The 22357-nt window shown below is 40.0% G+C and overlaps 2 protein-coding genes across 2 annotated transcripts in view; one reads left to right on the plus strand and one right to left on the minus strand.

Moving 5' to 3' along the window:
* Positions 1-17380: 17380 nt before the first annotated feature.
* LOC137982408 (mitochondrial import receptor subunit TOM40 homolog) lies at positions 17381-21434 on the minus strand. Its single transcript, XM_068829527.1, has 4 exons — positions 21211-21434; positions 20173-20333; positions 19163-19264; positions 17381-18142 (listed from the first exon to the last, which is right to left on the minus strand). Exons 1-4 carry the CDS (start codon positions 21401-21403, stop codon positions 17597-17599), a joined length of 1002 nt encoding a protein of 333 aa, XP_068685628.1. The 5' UTR covers positions 21404-21434; the 3' UTR covers positions 17381-17596.
* A 296-nt stretch (positions 21435-21730) lies between these two features.
* Positions 21731-22357, plus strand: part of LOC137982122 (zinc finger protein ZPR1-like) — a 17342-nt gene continuing 16715 nt past the window's right edge. The window contains exon 1 of the mRNA XM_068829181.1: positions 21731-21899. The gene's annotated coding sequence lies outside the window, so the exon portion shown is untranslated. The remainder of the gene's footprint in view (positions 21900-22357) is intronic.

Raw genomic sequence — 22357 nt, forward strand, 5'->3', positions numbered from 1 at the left:
AAAAAAAACATGAAGCATGGGAAGCCGACCGCCGGTATTTTTTTCCGGAACACAAACACTAAATAGTGATTTTAAGTGTAATTTTAATGAAACAATTTGCAAATACAAAAATGGGTTGGAAATAAAACTGTTAAAGTCCAAGAGAAAATTAAAGGAGCAAGAACTCGATATAAAGTTACATTTGACATAGATAGATACACTGAATAAAGTTGTCGTATTTTGAGGGAAAAGGCTTCCCAGTTTCGTTCAAGTCCCTCCTGTCAGTTTGTTTATAATCAGGTAAAATAGTCTTAAGAAATAAAACCTAATTTGGTTATTAATGAAAGAACGAATCGTCTGCCTTAATCGTTAGTACGGTGTGTTTCTTTAGCTTTCGCCGTCTATGCCGCTTTCTGTTCCACTTTCTGCTCGGTTACCGCTGGAGGAGCATACGTTGATGCTGAAAACAAATAATGATCATTAATTTGTGGAATGGAATATTGGGAAGCAAAGTTTTCCGAAAAAAGGAACGGGCCGTTGCAGAGAGTACGAGGAATAGGGGAGGTTAAGGGAAACCTCCACTTCAGCAAAAAAATAATAACTTTAAATCACAGGAAATAACCGTTACAGTTAAGTCAGTCTAAAATATTTTCAAAGAAAGTGTTTGTATCCGAAATAAATAAGCTTTATCAACTATTTTTGTTTTCAATTTTCGCGGGCGCCGCCATCTTGAATAATTGTGACGTACTACGGTTGCCCTATTGGTTTTAGACAAAAGCTCTTTGTGTCAGAACAATAGGGCAACCGTAACGCTTCACAGTCACTCAAGATGGCTGCGCCCGCGAAATTGAAAATAAGCGATTTTAAACTCCACTTTTCTTGATATAAACTTTGTTTTGAAAACAAATTTCGAAAAAATTTGTATGTGAACATAATTTCTTTTGGTTTAAACTTATTCTGTAGTACGCGTGGAGGTTCCCATAAAGCATTAGAGAGATTTAGCAACGCGTTTTAAGTAAAAAGACGAACAACTGGCTATTGTTTGTCTTAAAACATGTGGAATTCTCTTATTCTAACCACTCAGTCTGTCTGTCTGTCTGTCGAGGGGTTGCTCGACATCTGTTGCAAATATACGAGGAATCAGCAAATAAATTTCAGCGTTCTCGTTTGCCCTACACGCAATACCAAATCTCTCATGACAACGGAAACGAAAATATTTAACTGCAAACTAAACTGCGATAGCATAAAGGTATATGAGTACTTTGTTGTACGTAGTTAAATGTTCTGAAAAATCGCTTCTTTTTTGTCAAAGGAAACGCATCTTACTGGCGTGAACAAATTCGTTCGGAACGAATTTGTTCACGTCAGTGTACGATATGGACGAATTACTCTATATTTGCAATGATACGGTAGGTTTTAAGGTAAATGGAAGACTCGCTGTTGCAAACACAATCTTTTAATGCTTTTAAATCTCTCCTAAAAACCACGAAATTTACACTAATTCCTCTTTTCAGCAACATAAATTGAGTATTGTTCACTTTTTAAACAATTGTCATAAGATTCGTCTACAGGCCCTACGAATCTGATGGGGGTATTGGCTGTAAAATGACTATGAATATCAACCTACAAATTCTAACTAAAATTGCAACCAGAAGTGCTCTTGTTCGGTCTAAAGATTCCTGATTTGCGTTTGAGAGGTTCACAGCATGTCTTCAACTGACTGATTGGTTCTTACCTGTGATACTCTTGGTAAAGTGAGGCATGAGTGGCAGCAGGTTGATCCAATGCAAGATCCACTGGCAAGTGGGTGAGTGCAGGATAGCCGACTGGAAGAAAATAAAAAGGATCCCAGTTTCAACATTGCACCGTGACAATCATAAGGAGGGTACAGAGCTTTTGACTAGTCGAATATGTTGTTATCCCTTTCGCCCCAATGAGGTTTCCCATTGACGATTGAAATCCTCTGAGGTCGGACACACCAACAATCAGAGTGTTTTCACTCACATGATCAGCAACCTTGTTTTTCCACCGAAACAAAGGAAAACGCTTGCATGATAATAGAGCTCAATTCCCAGAGGGTTAGTGACACCAACATGCTCGCCGTTCTATCGTTTAGGTACATCAACATGGCTGTACTGACGTCAGGTGAAAACATTCTATATCCACTGGCGTTAGACAGAGTAAAACCCGCAAGTGTGACTCCTTCCTTAGGGGGAGAGGGTTAAAGGGGACGTAGTTATGGTGGGGGCGTAGTTCACCCCCAGACCGGTCCACACCGAGGAGTAAAATGTGCAAGTGTCACTCTTAGGGTGGAAAAAATCATACGGTCGAGGCCCGACGCTGGAAACGGATTCTAGAAAGGTGTCAGAAAGAAAATTGTACTGTGGCATGTAGCAAACCAATCATGCTAAAGCGTGCAAAGCGCGGAAAAATGCGCGCCTGCACGCCGCCGTTGGTATTTTTTTTAATCAGGTGAAGTGAGATTTTTAAGCCAATCACATAGCGAAGCAAAATATGTCGAACCGAGGCAACCACGAGTTATTTGTCACATGAAATAAAATAAATTAGTCAAAAAAACGCTGAGACGACGAGAAGCACAATGATACATATGTTCAACGATAATCCCAATCAAAAAGAGTTGAATTCATCCACACCCTTCGTTCCCGTGTCGATAAAATAGGGGCAACAAATTTACCTCTCCTACCCCACCCAACACATCATGAGTTGTCTCCGGCAACGTGTGTATCTCAACATTTCGTTTGGGCAAAGAGATGAGGGGAGCGGGAAAATAGGCTTTTTTAGACATGGAAAAGGAAATCAAAATTGCGGATTCAATTACTTTGTCCAGGATTGTTGGTTTAAATATTTCGAAGTTAGTGTTAAATTAAGAGAAATACCTGTGCGACAGCCACTGAACCTATGGCAGCGTTCAAATATGCCTTGAATTAAAAGGGAAAAAATACAACAATTATTATAATAGCATCTCTTGAGTAAAAAAAAATAGTCAGCCGTCTGATAACAAAAGAAACCCACCGAATACAATTACGAATTCTGTAGTTTGATTGGTTCACGTACTTATAACTATCAAGATATGGAAAAAGAGTAACACAAAGACAGTGTAACATGCGTTTTGCAACAACATTTAATCAGTTAAACAATTTTATTATATAGATACTGATGGAACACTAAGATTTTCTTTCTTATTTTGCAAGATACAGCCGTCATTGAATTACAACTCAAATTGATCGTTTAATTGTGTACTTTGCAGACAATATATTTTCTTTGAAAATTAAATTAAATTGTTCACGACTTAATGGTTACAAAACGAAAAAGAAACTGCTCTACTCGCGGACCGAAATCCGAAATTGACAACAGCGGCCGATAAGAACACGTACGCCGGTTTAGTTTTGAGCTCGTTCACTCAATATAGAGCACAATGGTTCGAAAATAAATATTAAAGAACACTCAAAGCAAATGTACCCAACACAATGGTCAGGGAAATGGGAAAAAATGTGTTTTTGCTCACCTCCGAACTCGACATCATCAATAGTCATGCGCGTCATTCAAGTTTGTCTAATGACATCACGCACCAAAACACGCGCTTTCATTGGTCCCAACTAAAATCTCCAGGGAACCTTACATTACACTTTTCACAGCACGACCGAGAATTTTTCTGCCTGCTGCAATACTTCGCGCGGCATTAAGCTGGCCGCCTCGTAAGCCTCGGGGCTTCGCGGAAAGACAGCAATGACAAGAACCAGATTGCTGACCAGCGGTTTTCGTAGACAATGGTTTGCTGGGGGTGCTCAGTCTAGCGGGCTCAGAAAAAACTGGTTGTGGTTATTGTTATTTAAGGTTTTTCCGTCTTCGCTAGGCTTGCTTGTTGGCAATTAATCTTTAACGTTGGTAATAACAAGACTCACAGTTTTAAACACGAAATTTCAATGTATTTAACAGATTTTCTCTTGATCACAAGCACATATCGATAACAAAAGCTTTCTAACACGTGTGTAGGCACTCCTGACATGTTTACCGGAAACGCACAGATCATTTAACTTGAAAGCTGATCTTATTTTCGGTTTCTAGATTGTTTTCAAAAATATTCTCTGCATGCGAATAATTAAGCGAAGTGAAAATGCCTTAACACTATTTGAAGCAATCAAAATAGAGGAATCACGAGAAAATGAGGAAAACAACTAATCAATGACATCAAACAAAACAAACAAAGTCGAATAAAGACCACTAAAAGTTGACAATTCAAGGACAGCGTGACCGCCCTGATATAGTCACGCTGGGTTTTCGACAGTTCAATGAAAAAGCCAAGAACTTGGAATGCTGTAGGAAACAAATCTTTTAACCACCTCTCCAAAATCTCCCTTCAATTCCACCCATGTACCGCAAGAATAATTGAATATCTCCCTTCCCCTCGGCAGCATTTGTACCATTCTGGTAAACTGCGTTAGATAGCGGTGTTACATATGCTCTAGTAACCCAAGTTACTCTCGCAATTTGATTGGTTCTTGCCCATGATCTATTAGAGGACAGACGCACGATTGACGTCATCATCAGCTTTTATGGGAATAAAGTTTAATTCTTTATTGTATAAAACAAATAGATTCCATGTTGCGATGCGTCTGTTCAGTGATAGATCACAGAAGACGTCAAAATGTGGTAAGAACATCAGTGACACACTCTGCTATCACCTCGTGTGCCACTTTTTTGTTTTTACCACATTTTGACGTCGTCTGTGATCTATCACTGAACAGACGAACGGCAACATGGAATCTATTTGTTAGACGCACGGCAACATGGAATCTATTTGTTAAATATATAAAGCTACAGCTCAATAAAACGGTTACTTCCGTTGTCTCCGGTTGATGCTTTCTTATTGTAAATTGTTGGTATTTGAGGAATCTCAACCTACAAGTCCCCGCCTTGTGAACTAAAGAATGGGTGGTTTCCAACACTTTTCATATCCAATCCAACTGTTAAAAAAAACACCCTTCCTATTGTTTGTTTTTTTTTTTTATTCTACGCAATTTGAAAGGGTTTTTGGTCGTGTGATCTATTGAAGGTCATGGACCTCGTTAAGATACATCAACTTCGTAATTTCTGGCAGGCCAGGGAGAAATCGACCACGAATGCAATCACTGTTATGCTTCTCATTGCATAATTGTGAGGGGTCATGCACATTGAGGCCTGCCATGCACATTGAACAGAAACAAATACGCAACCCGGGAGGCGCGCGACTTGGTGCCAACATGCAAAAGTCAACAGAGGGGAAATTTAATTCTAAACTCCAATTCGCGTACCAGTATTTTCTTTTATTTCACTAATACTGTTCGCTCAAAACTAAATGACTTTGGACATTATTTTTCCGCAAGAATGAAGTTTAGATTTCGGGGAGGCATTGCTACTTTTTGAGAACTAATTTCCATAGCAGAAACGTCGAAACAAAATGTAATACTTTTTAGGCGAGAAAAAGGCGGCAGTTGGTGAAGAACTTTTTGTCGGAGGTGTTCGACACTGGCTTGCGAGCGACCCAGTGAACCGATACGAACTTTCGCATCATGACAAGATTTCGGAAAGCAAAATATGTTAAAAGTTTCCGATGAAAAAGGTCACCTTGTGGACGCTCTAGTCCCAACAGTTTCCTATTACAGATTTCTAGTGACAAGCAATCCTAACAAAAACACTGCATAAAACCCAGAACCCAGAACAGAGACGAAGAAACCATTTTACTTAGGAACTGGTGAAAATTTGCTTTCTTCATATAACCCAAGAATCCTTACCAACAAGACCTGTTTTTTCAAGTAGTCAAAAGTGCACAGTTAATACGTTCAATTGGAAATTTACATGCACATCACACGTTCCATTAAATTTCACTCGAACGGAACTTCGAAATTCAGCCTGTCCTCTTCTGGTGAATTGTAAAAATCTCGTAAGGTAATATGGGAAAGAATATGTTAGAACATTTGCTACCTCTCCTCAAGTTGATGCAAATAAATGAAAATAGAAAGTTTACACCGGCAAAATTTCTAAAGGAGCATAACAATAGGAGCTTTTACTATTCAATGATATGGAAATAAATGGCCCTGTATTCTGCAGTTAAGCCCTTCTAAATTTCTTACGGTTATTAATGCAAAATTGATAGAGCGGAAAGAAAACTAACTTTGAAATTAGGGTTCTTTGTTGCTCCCTTCGATTTCATTCTATTTCTCGGTGTCGCATGTGTCTATTTGCTTTGCATGTAACAAAGTACGGTATCCTAGCTCGGTGTGTATGTTAAATTCTGCAGCGTACACAAGGAATTCAATATAATTAATTGAAAGTTTTCATGGATCTTCATTCAGTCTCTGGTTTTTAAAATCACTCTTCAGAGACTGCCGTTTTCCGACAAAATCATTTTGAACCCCTGATTTATAAGAGAACAATTTTTATTGGGTAATAAAATTTAGAAAGTACTTCTTTAGTACCCTTTCCATAAAGAATTCAAGAGCCAATATTGGTATGCAAATTTCGACTTGCTCATCGTTTGGTGATAGTTGTTATTGCTCAAACTCTCTGGCTGAACTTATCGAAAGAGAAAGCTATAAGAGAGAAAGGTAATCCTTTCATAGTTTATAGATCAAACCTCGGAAGAAGCTTACCTCGGATCATTCGTGACTGCATCGAGACATGTTAGATGATACTAGAGTTAAGGCGCTTCGACAATCCTCGTTTAAGAATCCTACCTTAAAATGAACTTACCTCCATCAAGTTAAAGGCACTTGTTGCATATCTCGATAAAACGGATCCCATGGTGTTCTTTTCGATTCCTTCACGATAACCGAGTAACACAGAAAGGCAGATACAACGGAAGTCACAGAAGCCAATCAGTTCTTATAGTATTTACACTTAAGTTAGTCAACCAATCAGGATCGAGGGCTCACCATTGATTGGCCCGTTTATAATTTCCTACGTGGGCACCCGAAAAGTCATGTGATTGAGAATTGCACTAGACTGACAAGTCAAACCTGATTGCCCTTGCTGTATGCTTGTCATATGCACAAAAATTCGTTTATATGCTTAATTAAAGAATCGCCCAGCATTATTCAACTTTCACTTGCCTCGCAAAGTTGAAGTATTGAACGCCGGGATTAAATTCAAAGTACAACTTTGAAACAACGGAAAAAAAACGTTGTAGAAGTAGAAGTTGCTGTTTCGTTGTTTTGACAGGTGACAATAAAACCTAAAACAAAGTCAAAGGTCATATGGATTAAAAGAAAAATAAGCTGACACTGAACTAGAGAAATGTCATGGAAGTATATAGGTTTCCCGACCAAAACCGAACGCAAAACATAGTTTGCGACCTGTTATTCACAAGCAAAACATTAGCTAGAGGAGAATGAGATCAAACGATCTTACTGACTGCACTAACTTTTTGGCAATGACTTCAAGGTGATAAAGAGAATTTGAAAAGTCACTTAGCGAAGGGTTTTCAAAATGCTTCCATTGCTGTTGCTTTTGCGTGATTTGTTTAGCAAATGGAAAATATGCCGCGGGATATACAGCTCAAGTGTATGACAGGTATTCTTTAAAAATAACTTAACTTTCAGACGGTGCCGCTCAAAGGGGGCAAGATTAATTACATCCAATCATTTCCTTTTATGCAAAATCGCACCAAGCTTAAACTGATGAATATCCCTTCGCTGATTTTTATTTGAATGGTCTCGTTCTTCAAAATGAAACGGACGACAAGGTGATGAGAGACCCGGGTCGTCACTTTTGACCGTTTTTTTGCGCGACAAAATTATGGTAAATCCGCGCCGTAGACTCGTCTCATCATGTTTTTTGTCCTTTCACGTAAACGCGAATTACACGATCCTGTCTTTCATTAAGTTCTTGGTTTCGATTTCGCTCACTTCCAAAAACCCTTGAGGTTGCTCAAACCCTCCTTTGTTTCGGTGAAAGATGCACACAAGAGACTAATAATGAATTACCATATGTTTGATCCCTTTCTTGTAAACTTATGTCATTTAGGATCTTAACGGAAAGCTCAGTAATGTTTCTGCTTCAATGGACATTTCTTGTCACGCGCACACACACAAAAAAGATCTTCGAGAAGGAGCCAGCGAATACAACCTCCTCTTATTGCTCACCGGGGACGTTACGTGAGACTTAAAAATAACGAAAAGAATTTGGCGTCCTTGGTAGAAGTTACTTTTCTTATTGTTTGGTGACCTTCACGCAAACTTTCATGACCTTCACTGGAAGAGAAGCCAAATTCAATTAGCTCAGCCGGAAACCATTAGAATCCTCAAATTGCGTGGGATTATATTTCGGTCTTTTTAGCGTTAACTCATACAGCAATAAGTACGTTCTTTTTCGGAAGACCATAAATTTTAAGATGTGTCTTTTGAGATAAAAAAGCATACTCCAGTATATGCTGCGTGAATTAAAAAAATATTCTCGAGGAATAGACACATGCAAGGGCCACAAACTCAAAGCACTCTGAAGGGCAAACAGATCACGCCTATCGATTTCATATATCAATCGTCTTTTGTGTATTCATTACCCTCGACTGGAGAAAACAGATCACGCCTATCGATTTCATATGTCAATCGTCTGTGTATGAAAATATATGCTTTGGCGCATGATGATGTTTGAAACATCATAAAATGTTCTTTAAATTCAAAAGTATGGTTGCATTTTTAAAAATAATTGAAAATATACTGTTTTGAACATACAGCACCTCGAAATGTTACCCTCGATTGGCGGCAAAACAGATCACGCCTATAGATTTGATTTCATATGTAAATCGTCTTTATCAATGATAATATACTGGTTTGTTCATAAGGCAACTCGAAATGTTACTCTCGACAAAAAAGCAGACTCAATACAAAGCAGTTATTTCATTACGATATAGACGGCTAGCATGCAGGACTTGAAAGACAGCCTGCTGTGGTGCAAATGTAAGTAATTTGAAAATTACGAGAAAATGTTAGGCCATGTGCACTCTTCCCAAAGGAAAAAAAAAACTAAACTTATTCGACGAGAATTATTCAATTCACGACTAGTCCCCCGTCCCTGTTTTAAAGACAGGATGCAATAAGATCTTTACACAGCACAGCGGGCATTTGCTTCCATTCGGCAAGATAAAACAAAACTGATAACCACCGAGGACCTCACACAATTTGTAAACTCTACACTTCTCAGCTTGTGCAACAAGTGGTACCATCATTTGCATGCACTAAAACAGATGTACATGTACTAATGGCTGGTTGGTTTAAACCCGGTGACTGAAATGAAGAGATTGATCAGTAATCAATATTGACTCGGGAATATCCGGAGAAATACGAGTGCTACTTTGCAGGAATCGAACCTACGACTGTCCGATTACTAGTCCGGGTGCTCTACCACTGAGCTGGTTAATGGCCTACAATAGCTCCGTCACTCAAGAGTCCTAATGGACTCCGGCCACCTCGAGTCTGCTGTAGTTCAGTCGTTTAGCATGCGAACTACAATCAGACGGTCTTCGGTTCGACTCGATTTTTTCCGAGTATCCCCGATTCGACACCGAAAAATAAATCTCCGCTTCAATCAATCTCGTCCCCAGGGCGCTTTTCCCGGCCCTCCAACTGCCAGGGAAAAGCGCCCTGGGGACGAGGTTGTGCTTCAATGATGGTTTAATGATGGGCGGTCCAATTGTTGGTTTTCACTCACGTGATCAACAAGTATGTTTTTCAACGAAAACAAAAGGAAGCGTTTGCATAATAATAGAGTTAAATTCCCGGAGGATTTGGTCGAGGCACCAACATGGCCGCCTTTTCTTTGTTTAGGGGCACCAACGTGGCGGTCGTGACGTCATGTGAAAACCAAGAATAGACCATTTCCGAGTTCAAGCCTGCCTCATCTTCAAAGCGAGTTTAAGTGCGAAGTTTTTGTTATGAAAATTATTTTTCATTCATATGTAAAGTAGAACTAATTACCATTACAAAAACTTCGCACTTAGACTCGCTTTGAAAAGGAGGCAGACATGAACTCGGAAATGGCCTATACAGTTAGTTGTAGCCTGGTCTTGTCATCCTCAATATTCTGGTCTCGTTGTAAAATTGCCAAGGGATGTCTCGAAATCAATAGAGACACAAAATAATGAAACAGTTTGTTGCACAGAAATGATTCAGTTACTGTCTTAAGAAAAAAATGGATGGTCAGTTGAGATTTCGCAAAAAGTAATTTCACATCTTGAGTATTCACAAAACTAAATTGAGATAATGATCAAAGATAATTGGCAATAATTGATGTGCTATTTCGAAGAGGAAACAGCATAATTAAGATTGTTCATCTTATCCTTTTAATAATAATGTAGAGGTTATTCACTGTAAAAAAAAGTAACAAGCCAAACATTCTGATTGGTCAGTGAGCAAAGAAATTCAGAGATAACCAACCAAATGAAAGCTTTGGATGGCGCAATTTTTGCGTGATTACATTGTTTCTCAACCATCTTGAATTGAACATTATTGAAGAAGAAATCACATGATTTTTCTCGTCCAATTTTGGAATAAATATTTCAAAAACGAACAAAATTGCATGCGCACGTAGGACGAATGAAATTTGTAGTCTTTGAAAATATTACTTGCGCTTATTTATTTCAAATTCCACTCGAAATCACCTGATTACATATACTAATTATTTTTAGTTATTCATTCATTCATTTCATTTTTTTCGCTCACCTTAGTTACACAGACATACCTATGTCGAGATTCCTTGAGACAACCTTAAGATGAATGACGATTTCCAGGCCTAGTGCATGAACGGTTTTACATGGACATCACTCACTGAAAGCAAGAAGGTTAACTTCGTGACATGAAAATCAACAATTCCAGTACACTATATATATATTTTCGACTACATTTCTCAAGCTCAACTGTAATCGCTCCTCCCTCTCATATCCCCAACTTCCCATTGAAAATGCCACTGCCCAATCAGCATTCCGGGTGGGAGGGGGGTCAGAGTGGGAGGAGGGGATGTTTGAGAGGAAAAGGTAGCGGAATGGGCTCAATTACCAGCAGCTGTTTCGGGAAAGGAGACCGCGCTTTCGGGGACGCCGAACGAGGACCGGACTCCAGAGAGTGGCGGAATCGAGCCGATTAGCGGAAACGGTTGATGCAATCGTAACGAATCCAATCTCTTCTCTTATCAATTCAGTAGAAAGGGCGTCAAGGTTAAAGTTAGGGTTCGCGAGAGCCGGAGAGAAGGAAATTTGATCTGGGGAATCGAGAAAGGCACTGTCACGAGCATCTTGGAAATCCTGGAAATCCCAAATCAATCCTGCAATACAACTTGACGGAGTTACTCTACTTACTTCTCACGTGATGCGAGGGACACATGTCGTGCCTCCGACGTGAGCCTCGACGTGATGCGCCGTATGCCTTGCAGTTGCTAGACCTTGGTTTTCCTTCCAGTGAAGTCGCGAAGACGACCTCCTTTTTCATTGGATGGTGTTCTCAGTTTAGTTACATTACCTTGGATTACTCCCTCTTCATTCGAACGGCAGAAGAAACGTCGAATTTCTCCCACAAGAACCAGGCTTGGGATTATATTGAGGAGTTGTCCTCCTTCTTGGTGTCAGTTGGGTCAGAAGCTCGCGCCCTTGAAGCGTTTAACTCTGGTTCAGAGCTGCGCTTTTGTGAGTTTAAGCATTTCCTTATTTGGATGTAACGTAGCCCGTGCATTTTCCCGCGCGTGTAGCTTCGATCTCATTTTTGTCCATATTTGGGCATAAGATTGGTATCCTAAAAACCCCAGCTTTGTTCCAAGGAAAAGAGTTTCAAGTTACACGCTTCGAGGTCTATAGCAAATATTGTGAGACGGTTTATCACCCTTATCCGGGAAGAGTAGGGAGTCTAACCATTTCCAAATATCATTTCAAAGGCAGCACTATCTCTTAAGTTATTTAAAGACTCCGAGTGTTGGTTCAGCTGTAATTTTAGCCCATGATCTACTGCAAGGAAATGATTATGATAATTATCATCATCATCATCATTACGTCATTGACGGTTTCCGTCAGGGGCTTTTCAGGATTCATGAAACAACAAATCAGTCTTTACCAAACATTACGGAATGCAGACTAGATGCTTATTTACAAGAACAGCCAAGAACTTGACTGGGGACCAAATAACAACTCCAGCGATCACATCGGGGCTTGGACCCGAAAACACGTTTCTAGGCCACGTGCTTCTGATATGGTATGCTAACACACCTCTCGTCGGGGTGGAATATAACATTGCGCAAATACTTCAGTATTCTTCAGCTTTTGAGGTTAGATATTCCATTCAAACAAAGCCGTAACTTCGACAGCTACTAGGTACATCATCAAACTATCTCCGACTTGAGTTGTGTTCCCTTCATCGAGGACGATGGATTCTCCCATGGTCCGAGAGATTTCTGAATCAACTTCAGTGACTTGGCTGTCTATTCCAACAACCCATCGAGACTTCCAAATCTCTCCTCTTGAACAAAGTGTCTTCGTTTTCAAGAAGTCGAATTCATCCATGCTGTCTACACTACAAACCAGTGCACCTCGGTATGTTTGATGTCCTATCCATGTTTCCTAACTAGACCATATCCACTGCAAGGCTTGACTATTTTTCTTTCTCGCTTCTAAAATAAACAGTTTACTCCCTACCCCTTCGTTTGTTTATGTCCGGGTTAGAAGCATGCCAGATTTTCGCCATTTGCTCAAAGTTCAGTGTCCTCGACGTTCAGCTACCACTGCCGGTTGAGAATGCAAAGATCCATCGAGGTTGTTCTTCACCACGATTAATCGCTGAAGGTCGTTCCTCAGTTCTAGCCCAGAGATTCGTTTGAAGTACTGAAATAAACCTTTTACGCAATCCGCTCCCTAAAACGTGGAAAACTTGGCTATGATTGGTTAAGTTCACTCTCCTGATCACCGGAAGAACACAGGATTTTGCCTTTGATCGGTACGATGACCTTTGTATCGGAGGGAGTCTGTCCTTAGTTCTAAAGGGTGCTGCAGATTGTACCATTGGTACCTACCCTGGGTGCCAGAAGGAATTCCAGTATTTTTGGTAAAGTCCGATGGAACGATACAAAAAAGAGTCGCGGTTGAAGCGGGCAACGACCAAGGACTGTTCTCTGGTACCAAGTGTGTCAAGGGCAATGAGTGGAAACCTTGCCTAGGGGTGGCAAGTATCCTTCTCTAATCTCTGTACATTTTACTGTAAGTGAGCTCAAGTTAAAAAACATCGCTTGTTGTCTCTTCTGCCCTTTTGCAAGCAGACACTAAACTTTTCTGAAAAAAAGGTATCGATGTGCCATTGTTAATCGATAGTCATCCGTAATGTCAGAAGTTGGCCCGGTTTGTGCTGGTCTTAGAGCAAGTTTCAATCGACTGTCGTAAAACAAAACCCAAAGTAATTACTTTGGCCAATCAAAAAGGTCGGAGACAATCCAGTAAACCAATCAAAACTCGAAGTAATTACACGTAGCCAACACAAAGCGCGGGAAAATGTGCACGCGCGAGCCACAATTGGTTTTGGTTTCACTTCTGATTGGTTGAAAAAATGGCGCGAGAACTTTGAACCAATCACTGAGTGAAGTAAATGCAAAACCAAAGCAATTCGCTAATTACTTTCGACACTCAATTGAAAACCGCTCTATCGTTGCCATAGGCGTCGTCATTGCTTTAACTCCCTATTAAGCTCCACCGATCCCTTATTCATATGTTAGAGAAATTTAGCATAAACGGCAAACTTCGGCTTGCCATGTCACGTTTCACGTAAAATAAACTTGGCTTCGTGACCCACGGCAACTCGAGTACGTAATTAGTTACTAAAAAAGCAAAAACAAAACTGGGAGTCTTTTTAAACATTGCTTGCAGAAAAATACACTATATAAAAAGAAAATCCTTAGCCGTCAAATTTTGAGAGTTTCGATGAAGCTGTTTTGTCGGAAAATGGTTTCTGGGTACTTTTTTCCCGCAAACAAATTCTTATGTAGAAGAAAACGAAAAGGAATTTTCACGTCATGTATACGGCAAACGTGAAAATGCCTACTTTCACGTAGAAACGGCAAGCGGCAGCCGGCAAAATCATGTCACGTGATCACTTTTGCCGTTCGTGTTTCACGTAAACGTGATACGAACTAAATCTCTCTAATGATACAGTTTTTGACAGAAAAACTCCGACTCCGTTTCAGAAACTATCCCTTTCATTCGTTTATTTTCACTCAAGGTTAGGTTAACCCTTTAACTCCCAGTGGCCACTCATAACGGGGTTTTCCACAGTTTTGTAAAGTAGCGGACATATTTCTGAAAGCATCGGACGTGACATTTTTACAAGGCGCCTTGCATTTGCGAGCGCCGAAGGCGCAAGCTACCTAGGTCTGCATGCCCCCCAGGAAATTAGCTACATACCTAGGTCTGCATGCCCCCCAGGAAATTTACTAAAATTGAACACTCAGAAACGCTGTTTCCAGTGTTTCTGGAACCCATGAATCAGTTTCTCAGGCAAGGCTGGAGTTCACTCAAATTCTCTTTAAAGAGAAAGTAAAAAAAATGCAATAAAACAATAAAACAAACCCCTCAAAGATTGGCATCAAAGTACCGGACATGGAATGTGATGAAACGTCCGGCCTCCGACTTCAAACGAAAACCCTGATAAGACTTATAGATTTTATTCTAACGCCAGATGATTTCACTTCTCAAAGTGGGGTCCCTCGGGCCTTGAAGGGTTAACGACATCTAGGTTCACAAACCTATGTCCCCATTAACAACATCTAGGTGTTCGCACTATGTCCCAATTGAGTGAACCTATATGTTGTTAATTATGCACAATGTGGGCGAAGTATCCATAAAACAAATTGGTGCGAGTCGTTTCAAAGTAAATAGAGAATGAAAGTTAAAATTGGGTGATTTCAAGTCGTGGTTACGCAGAGTACCGCCAAACTATAGCTATGTGTTAAAATGCGTGCAGCACGTGCAGCACGATTACTTTTCTCCTTTTAACCAATAATATTATTGCTGTGTGGTATCGTCGTTGCCCATTCACGTGATCAGTAACCTTGTTTTTCCACCTTTGTTTTTCTATGATAATAGAGCTCGATTCCCAGAGGGTTAGTTGGGGACACAAACATGGCCGCCGTTCCTTTGTTTAGGGACACCAACACGGCCGCCGAGACGTCACGTGAAAACACTCTATTGTGGCAGAATCGCAGGAGTTTGGTGACTCGTCAATTGAGTTCTTTGATTTGAATCACATTTTAAAGGACTTGTTAACAATTTCCGTCTCGGCCATTCTTTGCCATAGCGAGATTGCACCGTTTCGAGAATTTCAGTTCTAGCAGTAGAGCCGAGTTTAATGTCCAAGCTCCAACGAGTCTCCTATTGCTGGTTTTCACTCACGTGATCAACAGCCATGTTTTTCAACGAAAACAAAAGGAAGCGTTTGCATAATAATAGAGTTAAATTCCCGGAGGATTTGGTCGGGGCACCAACATGGCCGCCTTTTCTTTGTTTTGGGCACCAACATGGCGGTCGTGACGTCATGTGAAAACCGAGAATAGCTGCTCAGTGGTAGAGCATCCGAAATAGTAAACGGAGGGTCGCAGGTTCGACTCCTGCAAAGGAGCACTCGGATTTTTCCGAGTAACCCCGAGTCACCGTCTTAACTTCTTCGTCGCTTCCTATAGTTCAGTGGTAGAGCATCCGAACTAGTAATCGGAAGGTCGTAGGTTCGACTACTGCAAAGGAGCACTCGGATTTTTCCGAGTAGCCCCGAGTCAGCGTCTTATTCGTTGCTTCCTATAGTTCAGTGGTAGAGCATCCGAACTAGTAATCGGAAGGTCGTAGATTCGACTCTTGCAAAGGAGCACTCGGATTTTTTCCGAGTAGCCCCGAATCACCGTCTTCGTCGTCGCTAACTATAGTTCAGTGGTAGAGCTCCCGAACAAGTAATCGTACGTTCGACTCCCGCAAAGGAGCACTCGGCCTTTTCGAGCATCTTCGAGTCACCATCGGAAAAAATACATCCTTTCATTTCAGTGACGGGGGTTCACATTCGTCATCCACTCGTCTTCATAACAATATAGCGAGACACGCCTCCGAAAATTTCATTCCAAGACTAAAGTATAGCGCGACAGTTGTGATAATGGCCTCCTACAGCTCTTTGGTAGAGCACCCGAACTAGCAATCGGACGTTCTTAGGCTCGACTCCTGCAAAGGAGAAGTCGGATTTTTTCCGAGAATCCCCGAATCACCATTGAAAAAATACCACCTCTTCAGGACTTGTTTTGTTTAAAATGTTACGTAATGTGAAGTTTTGAGCATTAATAAAAAAGTGCATAGTTTGGCCTCGTAGAAGAACGATAATCGGAAAGAAACGGCCTTGACCTTCCTTGTGGCACTATTTGCATCCTCACTGATCTCTGGTGCTATTAAGTTATGTTGTTCTATTTTTCCCATTTCGTTCATTCTGTTATCGAAAACGCTGTTTCATTCATGACGAAAAATGGTAGAGCACCCGAATCCCCAACATTTAACTCTGAAATTACCCTGAGCTTTAATTAAAAAAATGCATAGTTTGGCCTCGTAGAAGAGAGCAGTGGTGAGAGCTCTCGCCTCCCACCAATATGGCCCAGCTTCGATTCCGGGACTCGGCGTCATATGTGGGTTGAGTTTGTTGGTTCTCTACTCTGCACCGAGAGGTTTTCACTGGCTTCTCCAGTTTACCCTCTCCTCAAAAACCAACATTTGACTTGCTTTCATTGCTTTCATTGTTAATTTCAGTTTACAGTGTCCCCAATTAGCGCTCTATCGCTAGAACGACTAGACACCCTGGTTGGCAGAGGCTTCTTTCCCGAAAAGGAAAGCAAACCTCAACCTCGTTCCCAGGGTCTCCATTGTCCTAATCGACGAAGAGACCTTGGAAACGAGTTGAGCAAACCTCGGCACGGCTCTCCTCTATGTTCTGTCGCGCATGCGGGTTTTAAACTGGTTTAGAGTTTAACTTTCGTCCAAAGTTCTGGACGACCGTGATGGAGGATATCCGTGCAGAAAGGTTGAAAGTTGGGTAAAGTTTTGATTCCAAAAGCATTGCAAAAGGCCAAAAGGACCTTTTGATGAAAGCAACTCTAATAGACCAAATCGGCTAACTCAATTTTGTACCCAATTCAAATCTCCTGGGGTTACAAGATTCTTTGTGTAGCATTCACATTTAAGAGACATCGAAATACCTGAAACGAAACGTTTTATTCCCAAAGGGTTTGAATTGGGTACCACATTGAGTAAGCTGATTTGGGCTATTCTTACATTTAATGATCTTAAGTTTACGGAGCAATGCAAACTTTTGGTCAAAATCCTTAAATCCCAGGAAATTTCAATTAATTAATCAAACGAAAAAAAAAGGCTTACACCAAGCCTACATGTGTAATTATCATTTTAAAACTCAGAATTTACACTGGCAAAAGCTAATAGTACAGAAGCTATAATCTTTGTAGCTCCTAAGGGCTTGTTCTTGTACAACAATGATTCTTGCACATCATGTTGAATCCTCACGATGGTACTCAATTTATTACAACACCTTTTCTTTAAAAATGTAGCCCCAAATGGTGGTTAGCCGATATTTAGTCCAAAGCCAAACCGTGATTGACTCTTTGCATGATTAACCATTCCACTTAATACAAATGTAAAAGGTAAGGGGGGAAGTCTCTTTTCCATAACAGCGGCAACTGTCCAATTAGTATCCAGCATTCCCCGAAAGGTGATATTTGATTTTGGTACCTCTATCTGGTATCCGGCACTGACTGAACTATCGCGAATTCTTGTGTTGTATTCATACTCTACACCAACTTTAACATTTTCATTTCCTTTATGCCAGTAACTTAGATGCCACCCAGATTGGCCCACACTCGCTGATGCGATCCACCGATCCGCTGTGTAACGACCAGCAAGGGACATCATGGCTGCTTCTTGGGTTCCATATTGGTAAAGCAATTCTCCTCCTATGTCGACACGAGGCGCCATTCGTTGAAGATAATGAGCCACAACTATGCCAGAGTTGTTGACAATATCTATATTTGCAGTGGTAAGACTGGCCGTGAAGTCATTGCCTCGGTATTCAGCATCGCTTTGGACAAGAACCCATACTGATTTTTGAGTCTACGGCAAAAAGAAAGGAAAACTGTCCTCATTATTTTATTACACATAAAGTGAACAGATCTTGATGACAAGAGACCATTTTAACCCTTTGCGTGCCCAAGAGTGACACTTATAGATTTTACTCTGCATAATGCCAGACGATTTTGCTTGTCAATGGGGGTCCCCTCGGGCAGAAAAGGGTTGCAGTTGTGTCTGAATTACCTGGCCCAATTGAAATATAAGTGGAGTTTCTGTTTATCTTTTCCATAGACAAACTTTGTAAACAAACGTATCTTGAGTTGCAACTGACTGTTCAAAGCCTCATCAATACTTCATGCATGAAACAGCCCATCAGGTCATTGATAAAATGTCCCGTGCATGAGCTAGCTTCAAAAAGCGGTTAAACACTCCTCTTAAGAATTCTTCATATTACGGGGTTTAAGCAAAGACGACAGCTACGGCTACGGCAATGCCACAAAGCAAGAATATTATTGGTTAAAAAAGGAAAATACTTGTGCTGCACATGCAGCACAACTTTCTGTGCATTTCTTTGCTGTACTCCACAAAACAACAACGTGAAATCACCAAATTTTAGGCTTTGATGACAACGGGAGCATATAACAGTGAACCATTCTTTTTCTGTTTTGACTTTAAAACCTTTCGTACCCATCCAGTTACACGATAGTTCGCCTGTATCGTACAAGGTGAACAAGACGGAATAATCACAAAATACTTGCAATAACGCTCAGTTATATTTCGTAATGTTTTTGTTGCCATAGCCATTGTGTTTGCTAAATTCCCTATTATGAAGGATACAAATAAGGCATAGCTTGTTTTTCTTCTATGTTAATCTTCTCCTCTCACAATTTGAACCTTAATGAAACCCTTGTATTATGCTTGAAATTTTAGTTAAAATTTCATCAAATAAAAAATCCAAAAAGGGCAATTACAGTGTTTATGCTAACATCTCAGTCTATATTAATGGGATGTTATTCTCTTCAAATCAGACCATAAACATCATGTCTACAACATGGACTTTACCTGAATAATTGCTTTTCCTCTAATACGATCTGTAAACTGGTGAATAATTTGTGCATTAAGACTACCATTGGTATCTATGTCTCCAAGCAAGACAGGAAATGCCTAGAAAAGTAATAAAAGGTTTCCCTTTGTGTTAACAAACAGGATTAAGAAACAAGAAAGAATTATGGTAGCTTCAAACTGTCTTGTATATGTACAAGTAGTTAAATCTCTAGAGTAAAATGACCACTAAAATAAAGACAAAATTAAAGCTCCCATAAGCCACCTCATTCGTGCAGTAAAATCCCACTCTAACAAACCTTGTCTGGCCATGTATGGCCATTGCTTAGTAACTTTTATGTGAACCAGATCAGAACTTCAGCTCTACAACAATATTTTGCATAGGATGGGTTAGCGGCGCAGGGATGGGCCCAAGTTCAATTCCCAGACATGGTGTCAAATGCAAGTTGAAGTTGGTGGTTTTATACTCTAAAAATTCATTTGATGGCAAGATGCTAAAATATAGTGACATACCCCCTTTTTTGCATTTTGTACAGCTGCGTGCAATGTATTTTATCTGTCATGACCGAAAAGACCTTTTGCGTATGTCGTCTTGTCAAGCTTTGAATTAGTTACCAAATCAGACAGCTTAGACTGCTGGACCACCCTGCCTCAAAAACGTGTGTGCCCGATCTTTGACATGGACAGGGAAACAGGAAATGCCGCCAAAACTACTCAGAATTCAGACGTCTTGTTTTTCATGTGCAAAACTTTCCAGATCCAAGGTTTGTGTTCTGTGTAAATGTTTCTCCACGTTATTTGTAAAATTTGGGGTAACTTCCACGGAAAAGTAGGCCGTGAGTTTACCGGCAATAGACGGCAAAATTTGCCGTCTGCCAGCTCTTATTGAAAACCCTGGGTACTCCGTCCGGCTTTCTTCTCTCCTCAAAACCCAGTCTATGATTTGATATGTGTTGATTTGACTTCTTTGAATAGAAGAGTAAAATTTCCTAATAGGCAAACGATCCTACCTCATTTGGCCCAGTCTGCTTGTTTCCCACATAAGTAGCTCCAAAGTGGTAGGCCCCTGGTCCAGTTCCACTAAGCTGCAGAGTATGACTGACTTGAAAATGATTGCTAAGGCCTTTATTGATGACAAGTTTACACCCCTCAAATGGCTGAGGAAAGACCTCTACAAACAAAATAAACTCCAAAATAAGCTTGGTACCCCCACATGCCAATACCCAATGGAAACGGGTCATGGTAATTATGTAGTTTATTTTTCCAAACACAAAACCCACGCTTCTTCACACCATTCACATTTTCTACATACTGCACAAGTGAAAATCTGTCTTTAGTATAATTACATAAGCGATTATTAAAACATCTCCATGCGGATTGGTTGCACTTGAGGTGATCATTACACGATAATCACCTAAGCAGTTTCTTCAAAATGGCTCACAAGCTATTTTGTCAAGGTGACAGACAAAGAAATGAAATTGTTTTAAAGAAAATGGATATTTTTCAAATTAGTAATTAGTAGTAATTATACTAAAACATTCATGTTAGGCTGTTTTACCATCCACACCCAGAGGGAGGTGGGGGATTTCATTGCATCAGTTTCAATCGTACATGAGCCCTGATTCTGTCAAAAAAGTCCAGGGAACATTTCAGCTTTTTGATGACTTTATGTCACCACGAAAAAAGCTGACCTAAGTATTTCATAACTAAATTATGCAATAAGTTTGTGGTAATTTAATAGTATGCCATGGTATGTAATAATTTGTCAATGAGAATTCAATCACGATGGAAAATAATAATCCTTATTAATCAGCCACGTGAAGCTGAGCCCGCAATATAGAGACGCCTCAGAATATCCATGAGAAGTACAGATTCTCGCACGTACAACTTGTAGCCAAAGCAAAATCGCAGCGAGATTTTCCAAAACTTGAACAGTTTTTTAAGTTGCGTTTGTAAATCGCATCCTTATCTACCACAATACGCACAAACAAATGAAATACACGACAAAAGCCGGCTGAATATTCGCATTCCTCAGTCACGAAACCTACCCTTGCATGCTTTGTGTAAGTCATCGTACGTCCCAGGATTGTTTCCTGAGTTCTTTTTCTCAGACGATTGCTTTTTTTCTTCTACCGGAGGAGGTGCTGTGAGAGGTGGGGGAGGAGGCATCGAGGATACATCGACAGAAGACGAGGAATTCGTCGGAGAAGAAGCAAGAACATTCCCCATCTTCGATCGCATTGACCATGTGCAATCGGCTAATGCAATCTCTGATTGGTTCTTCGATCAGCGGCCATATTAGAATCCGAGTGAAGATTGGGAATACTCAAATGGCAGACAACAAATCCCCAGGAGGGGTGTAGAAAGCAACGCCTGCTATATAAAGTTTTACATCTTTAGTTATTAACTGCTTTTCGTCATTTTTTGACCACTAAACTTCACCTTAGGTTTAGTTAATTTTTTTTTAGTTTCAAAGAAGTTTAAAAGAAGGCTGTGAAGTCAATATTCGTATTTATATTAAAGGAACAAATAGGGTCTTGTTAGGGAGGGGGGAGGAGGTTAGTTCCCAGAGGAATGAGACCAAACGGACACAATTTCCATTTCTTTTCGCTAATATAAGAAGACAACTTCTTCTTCCAAGGATCGTTGGTAAAAGTTCTCTCACAATATAAATACCGGTAACCTATTCGTGACTTTGTGATCCACTTTGTACAAGTGCTTTTCTTTCCAGTTCAATGTAAGTATGCTCTTCGTAAATGTTATCATTGTAACGTTACAGACATAATGCATGAGAAAAATTCCGGATAATTTCGAAATAACTGCTTAATTTCCTTACACTTGACTAGTTTTTAACTTAACTGGTTTATGATAATGTTTACAACGTGTTCTTTTAACTTGAAACACTGGACACCGGCCACGGTTACTGCATGGGAAGTATGTACAATGTATTTTTGTACAATATATTACTTAAGCTTATATTATTATTATCATTATTATTATTATTATTATTATTATTATTATTATTTTATTATTATTATTATTATTATTATTATTATTATTATTATTATTATTATTATTATTATTATTATTAGAGTGATTTTACTTGACCCGTGAAATATATAGTGGAATATTACACGCTATGTGTGCGTAAAAGCCCCTATCACATGGTGTATACAAGGTCGAGGATGAAAAAAC

This window comes from Montipora foliosa, chromosome 13, assembly GCF_036669935.1.
Source record: "Montipora foliosa isolate CH-2021 chromosome 13, ASM3666993v2, whole genome shotgun sequence".
Lineage (NCBI taxonomy): Eukaryota > Metazoa > Cnidaria > Anthozoa > Scleractinia > Acroporidae > Montipora > Montipora foliosa.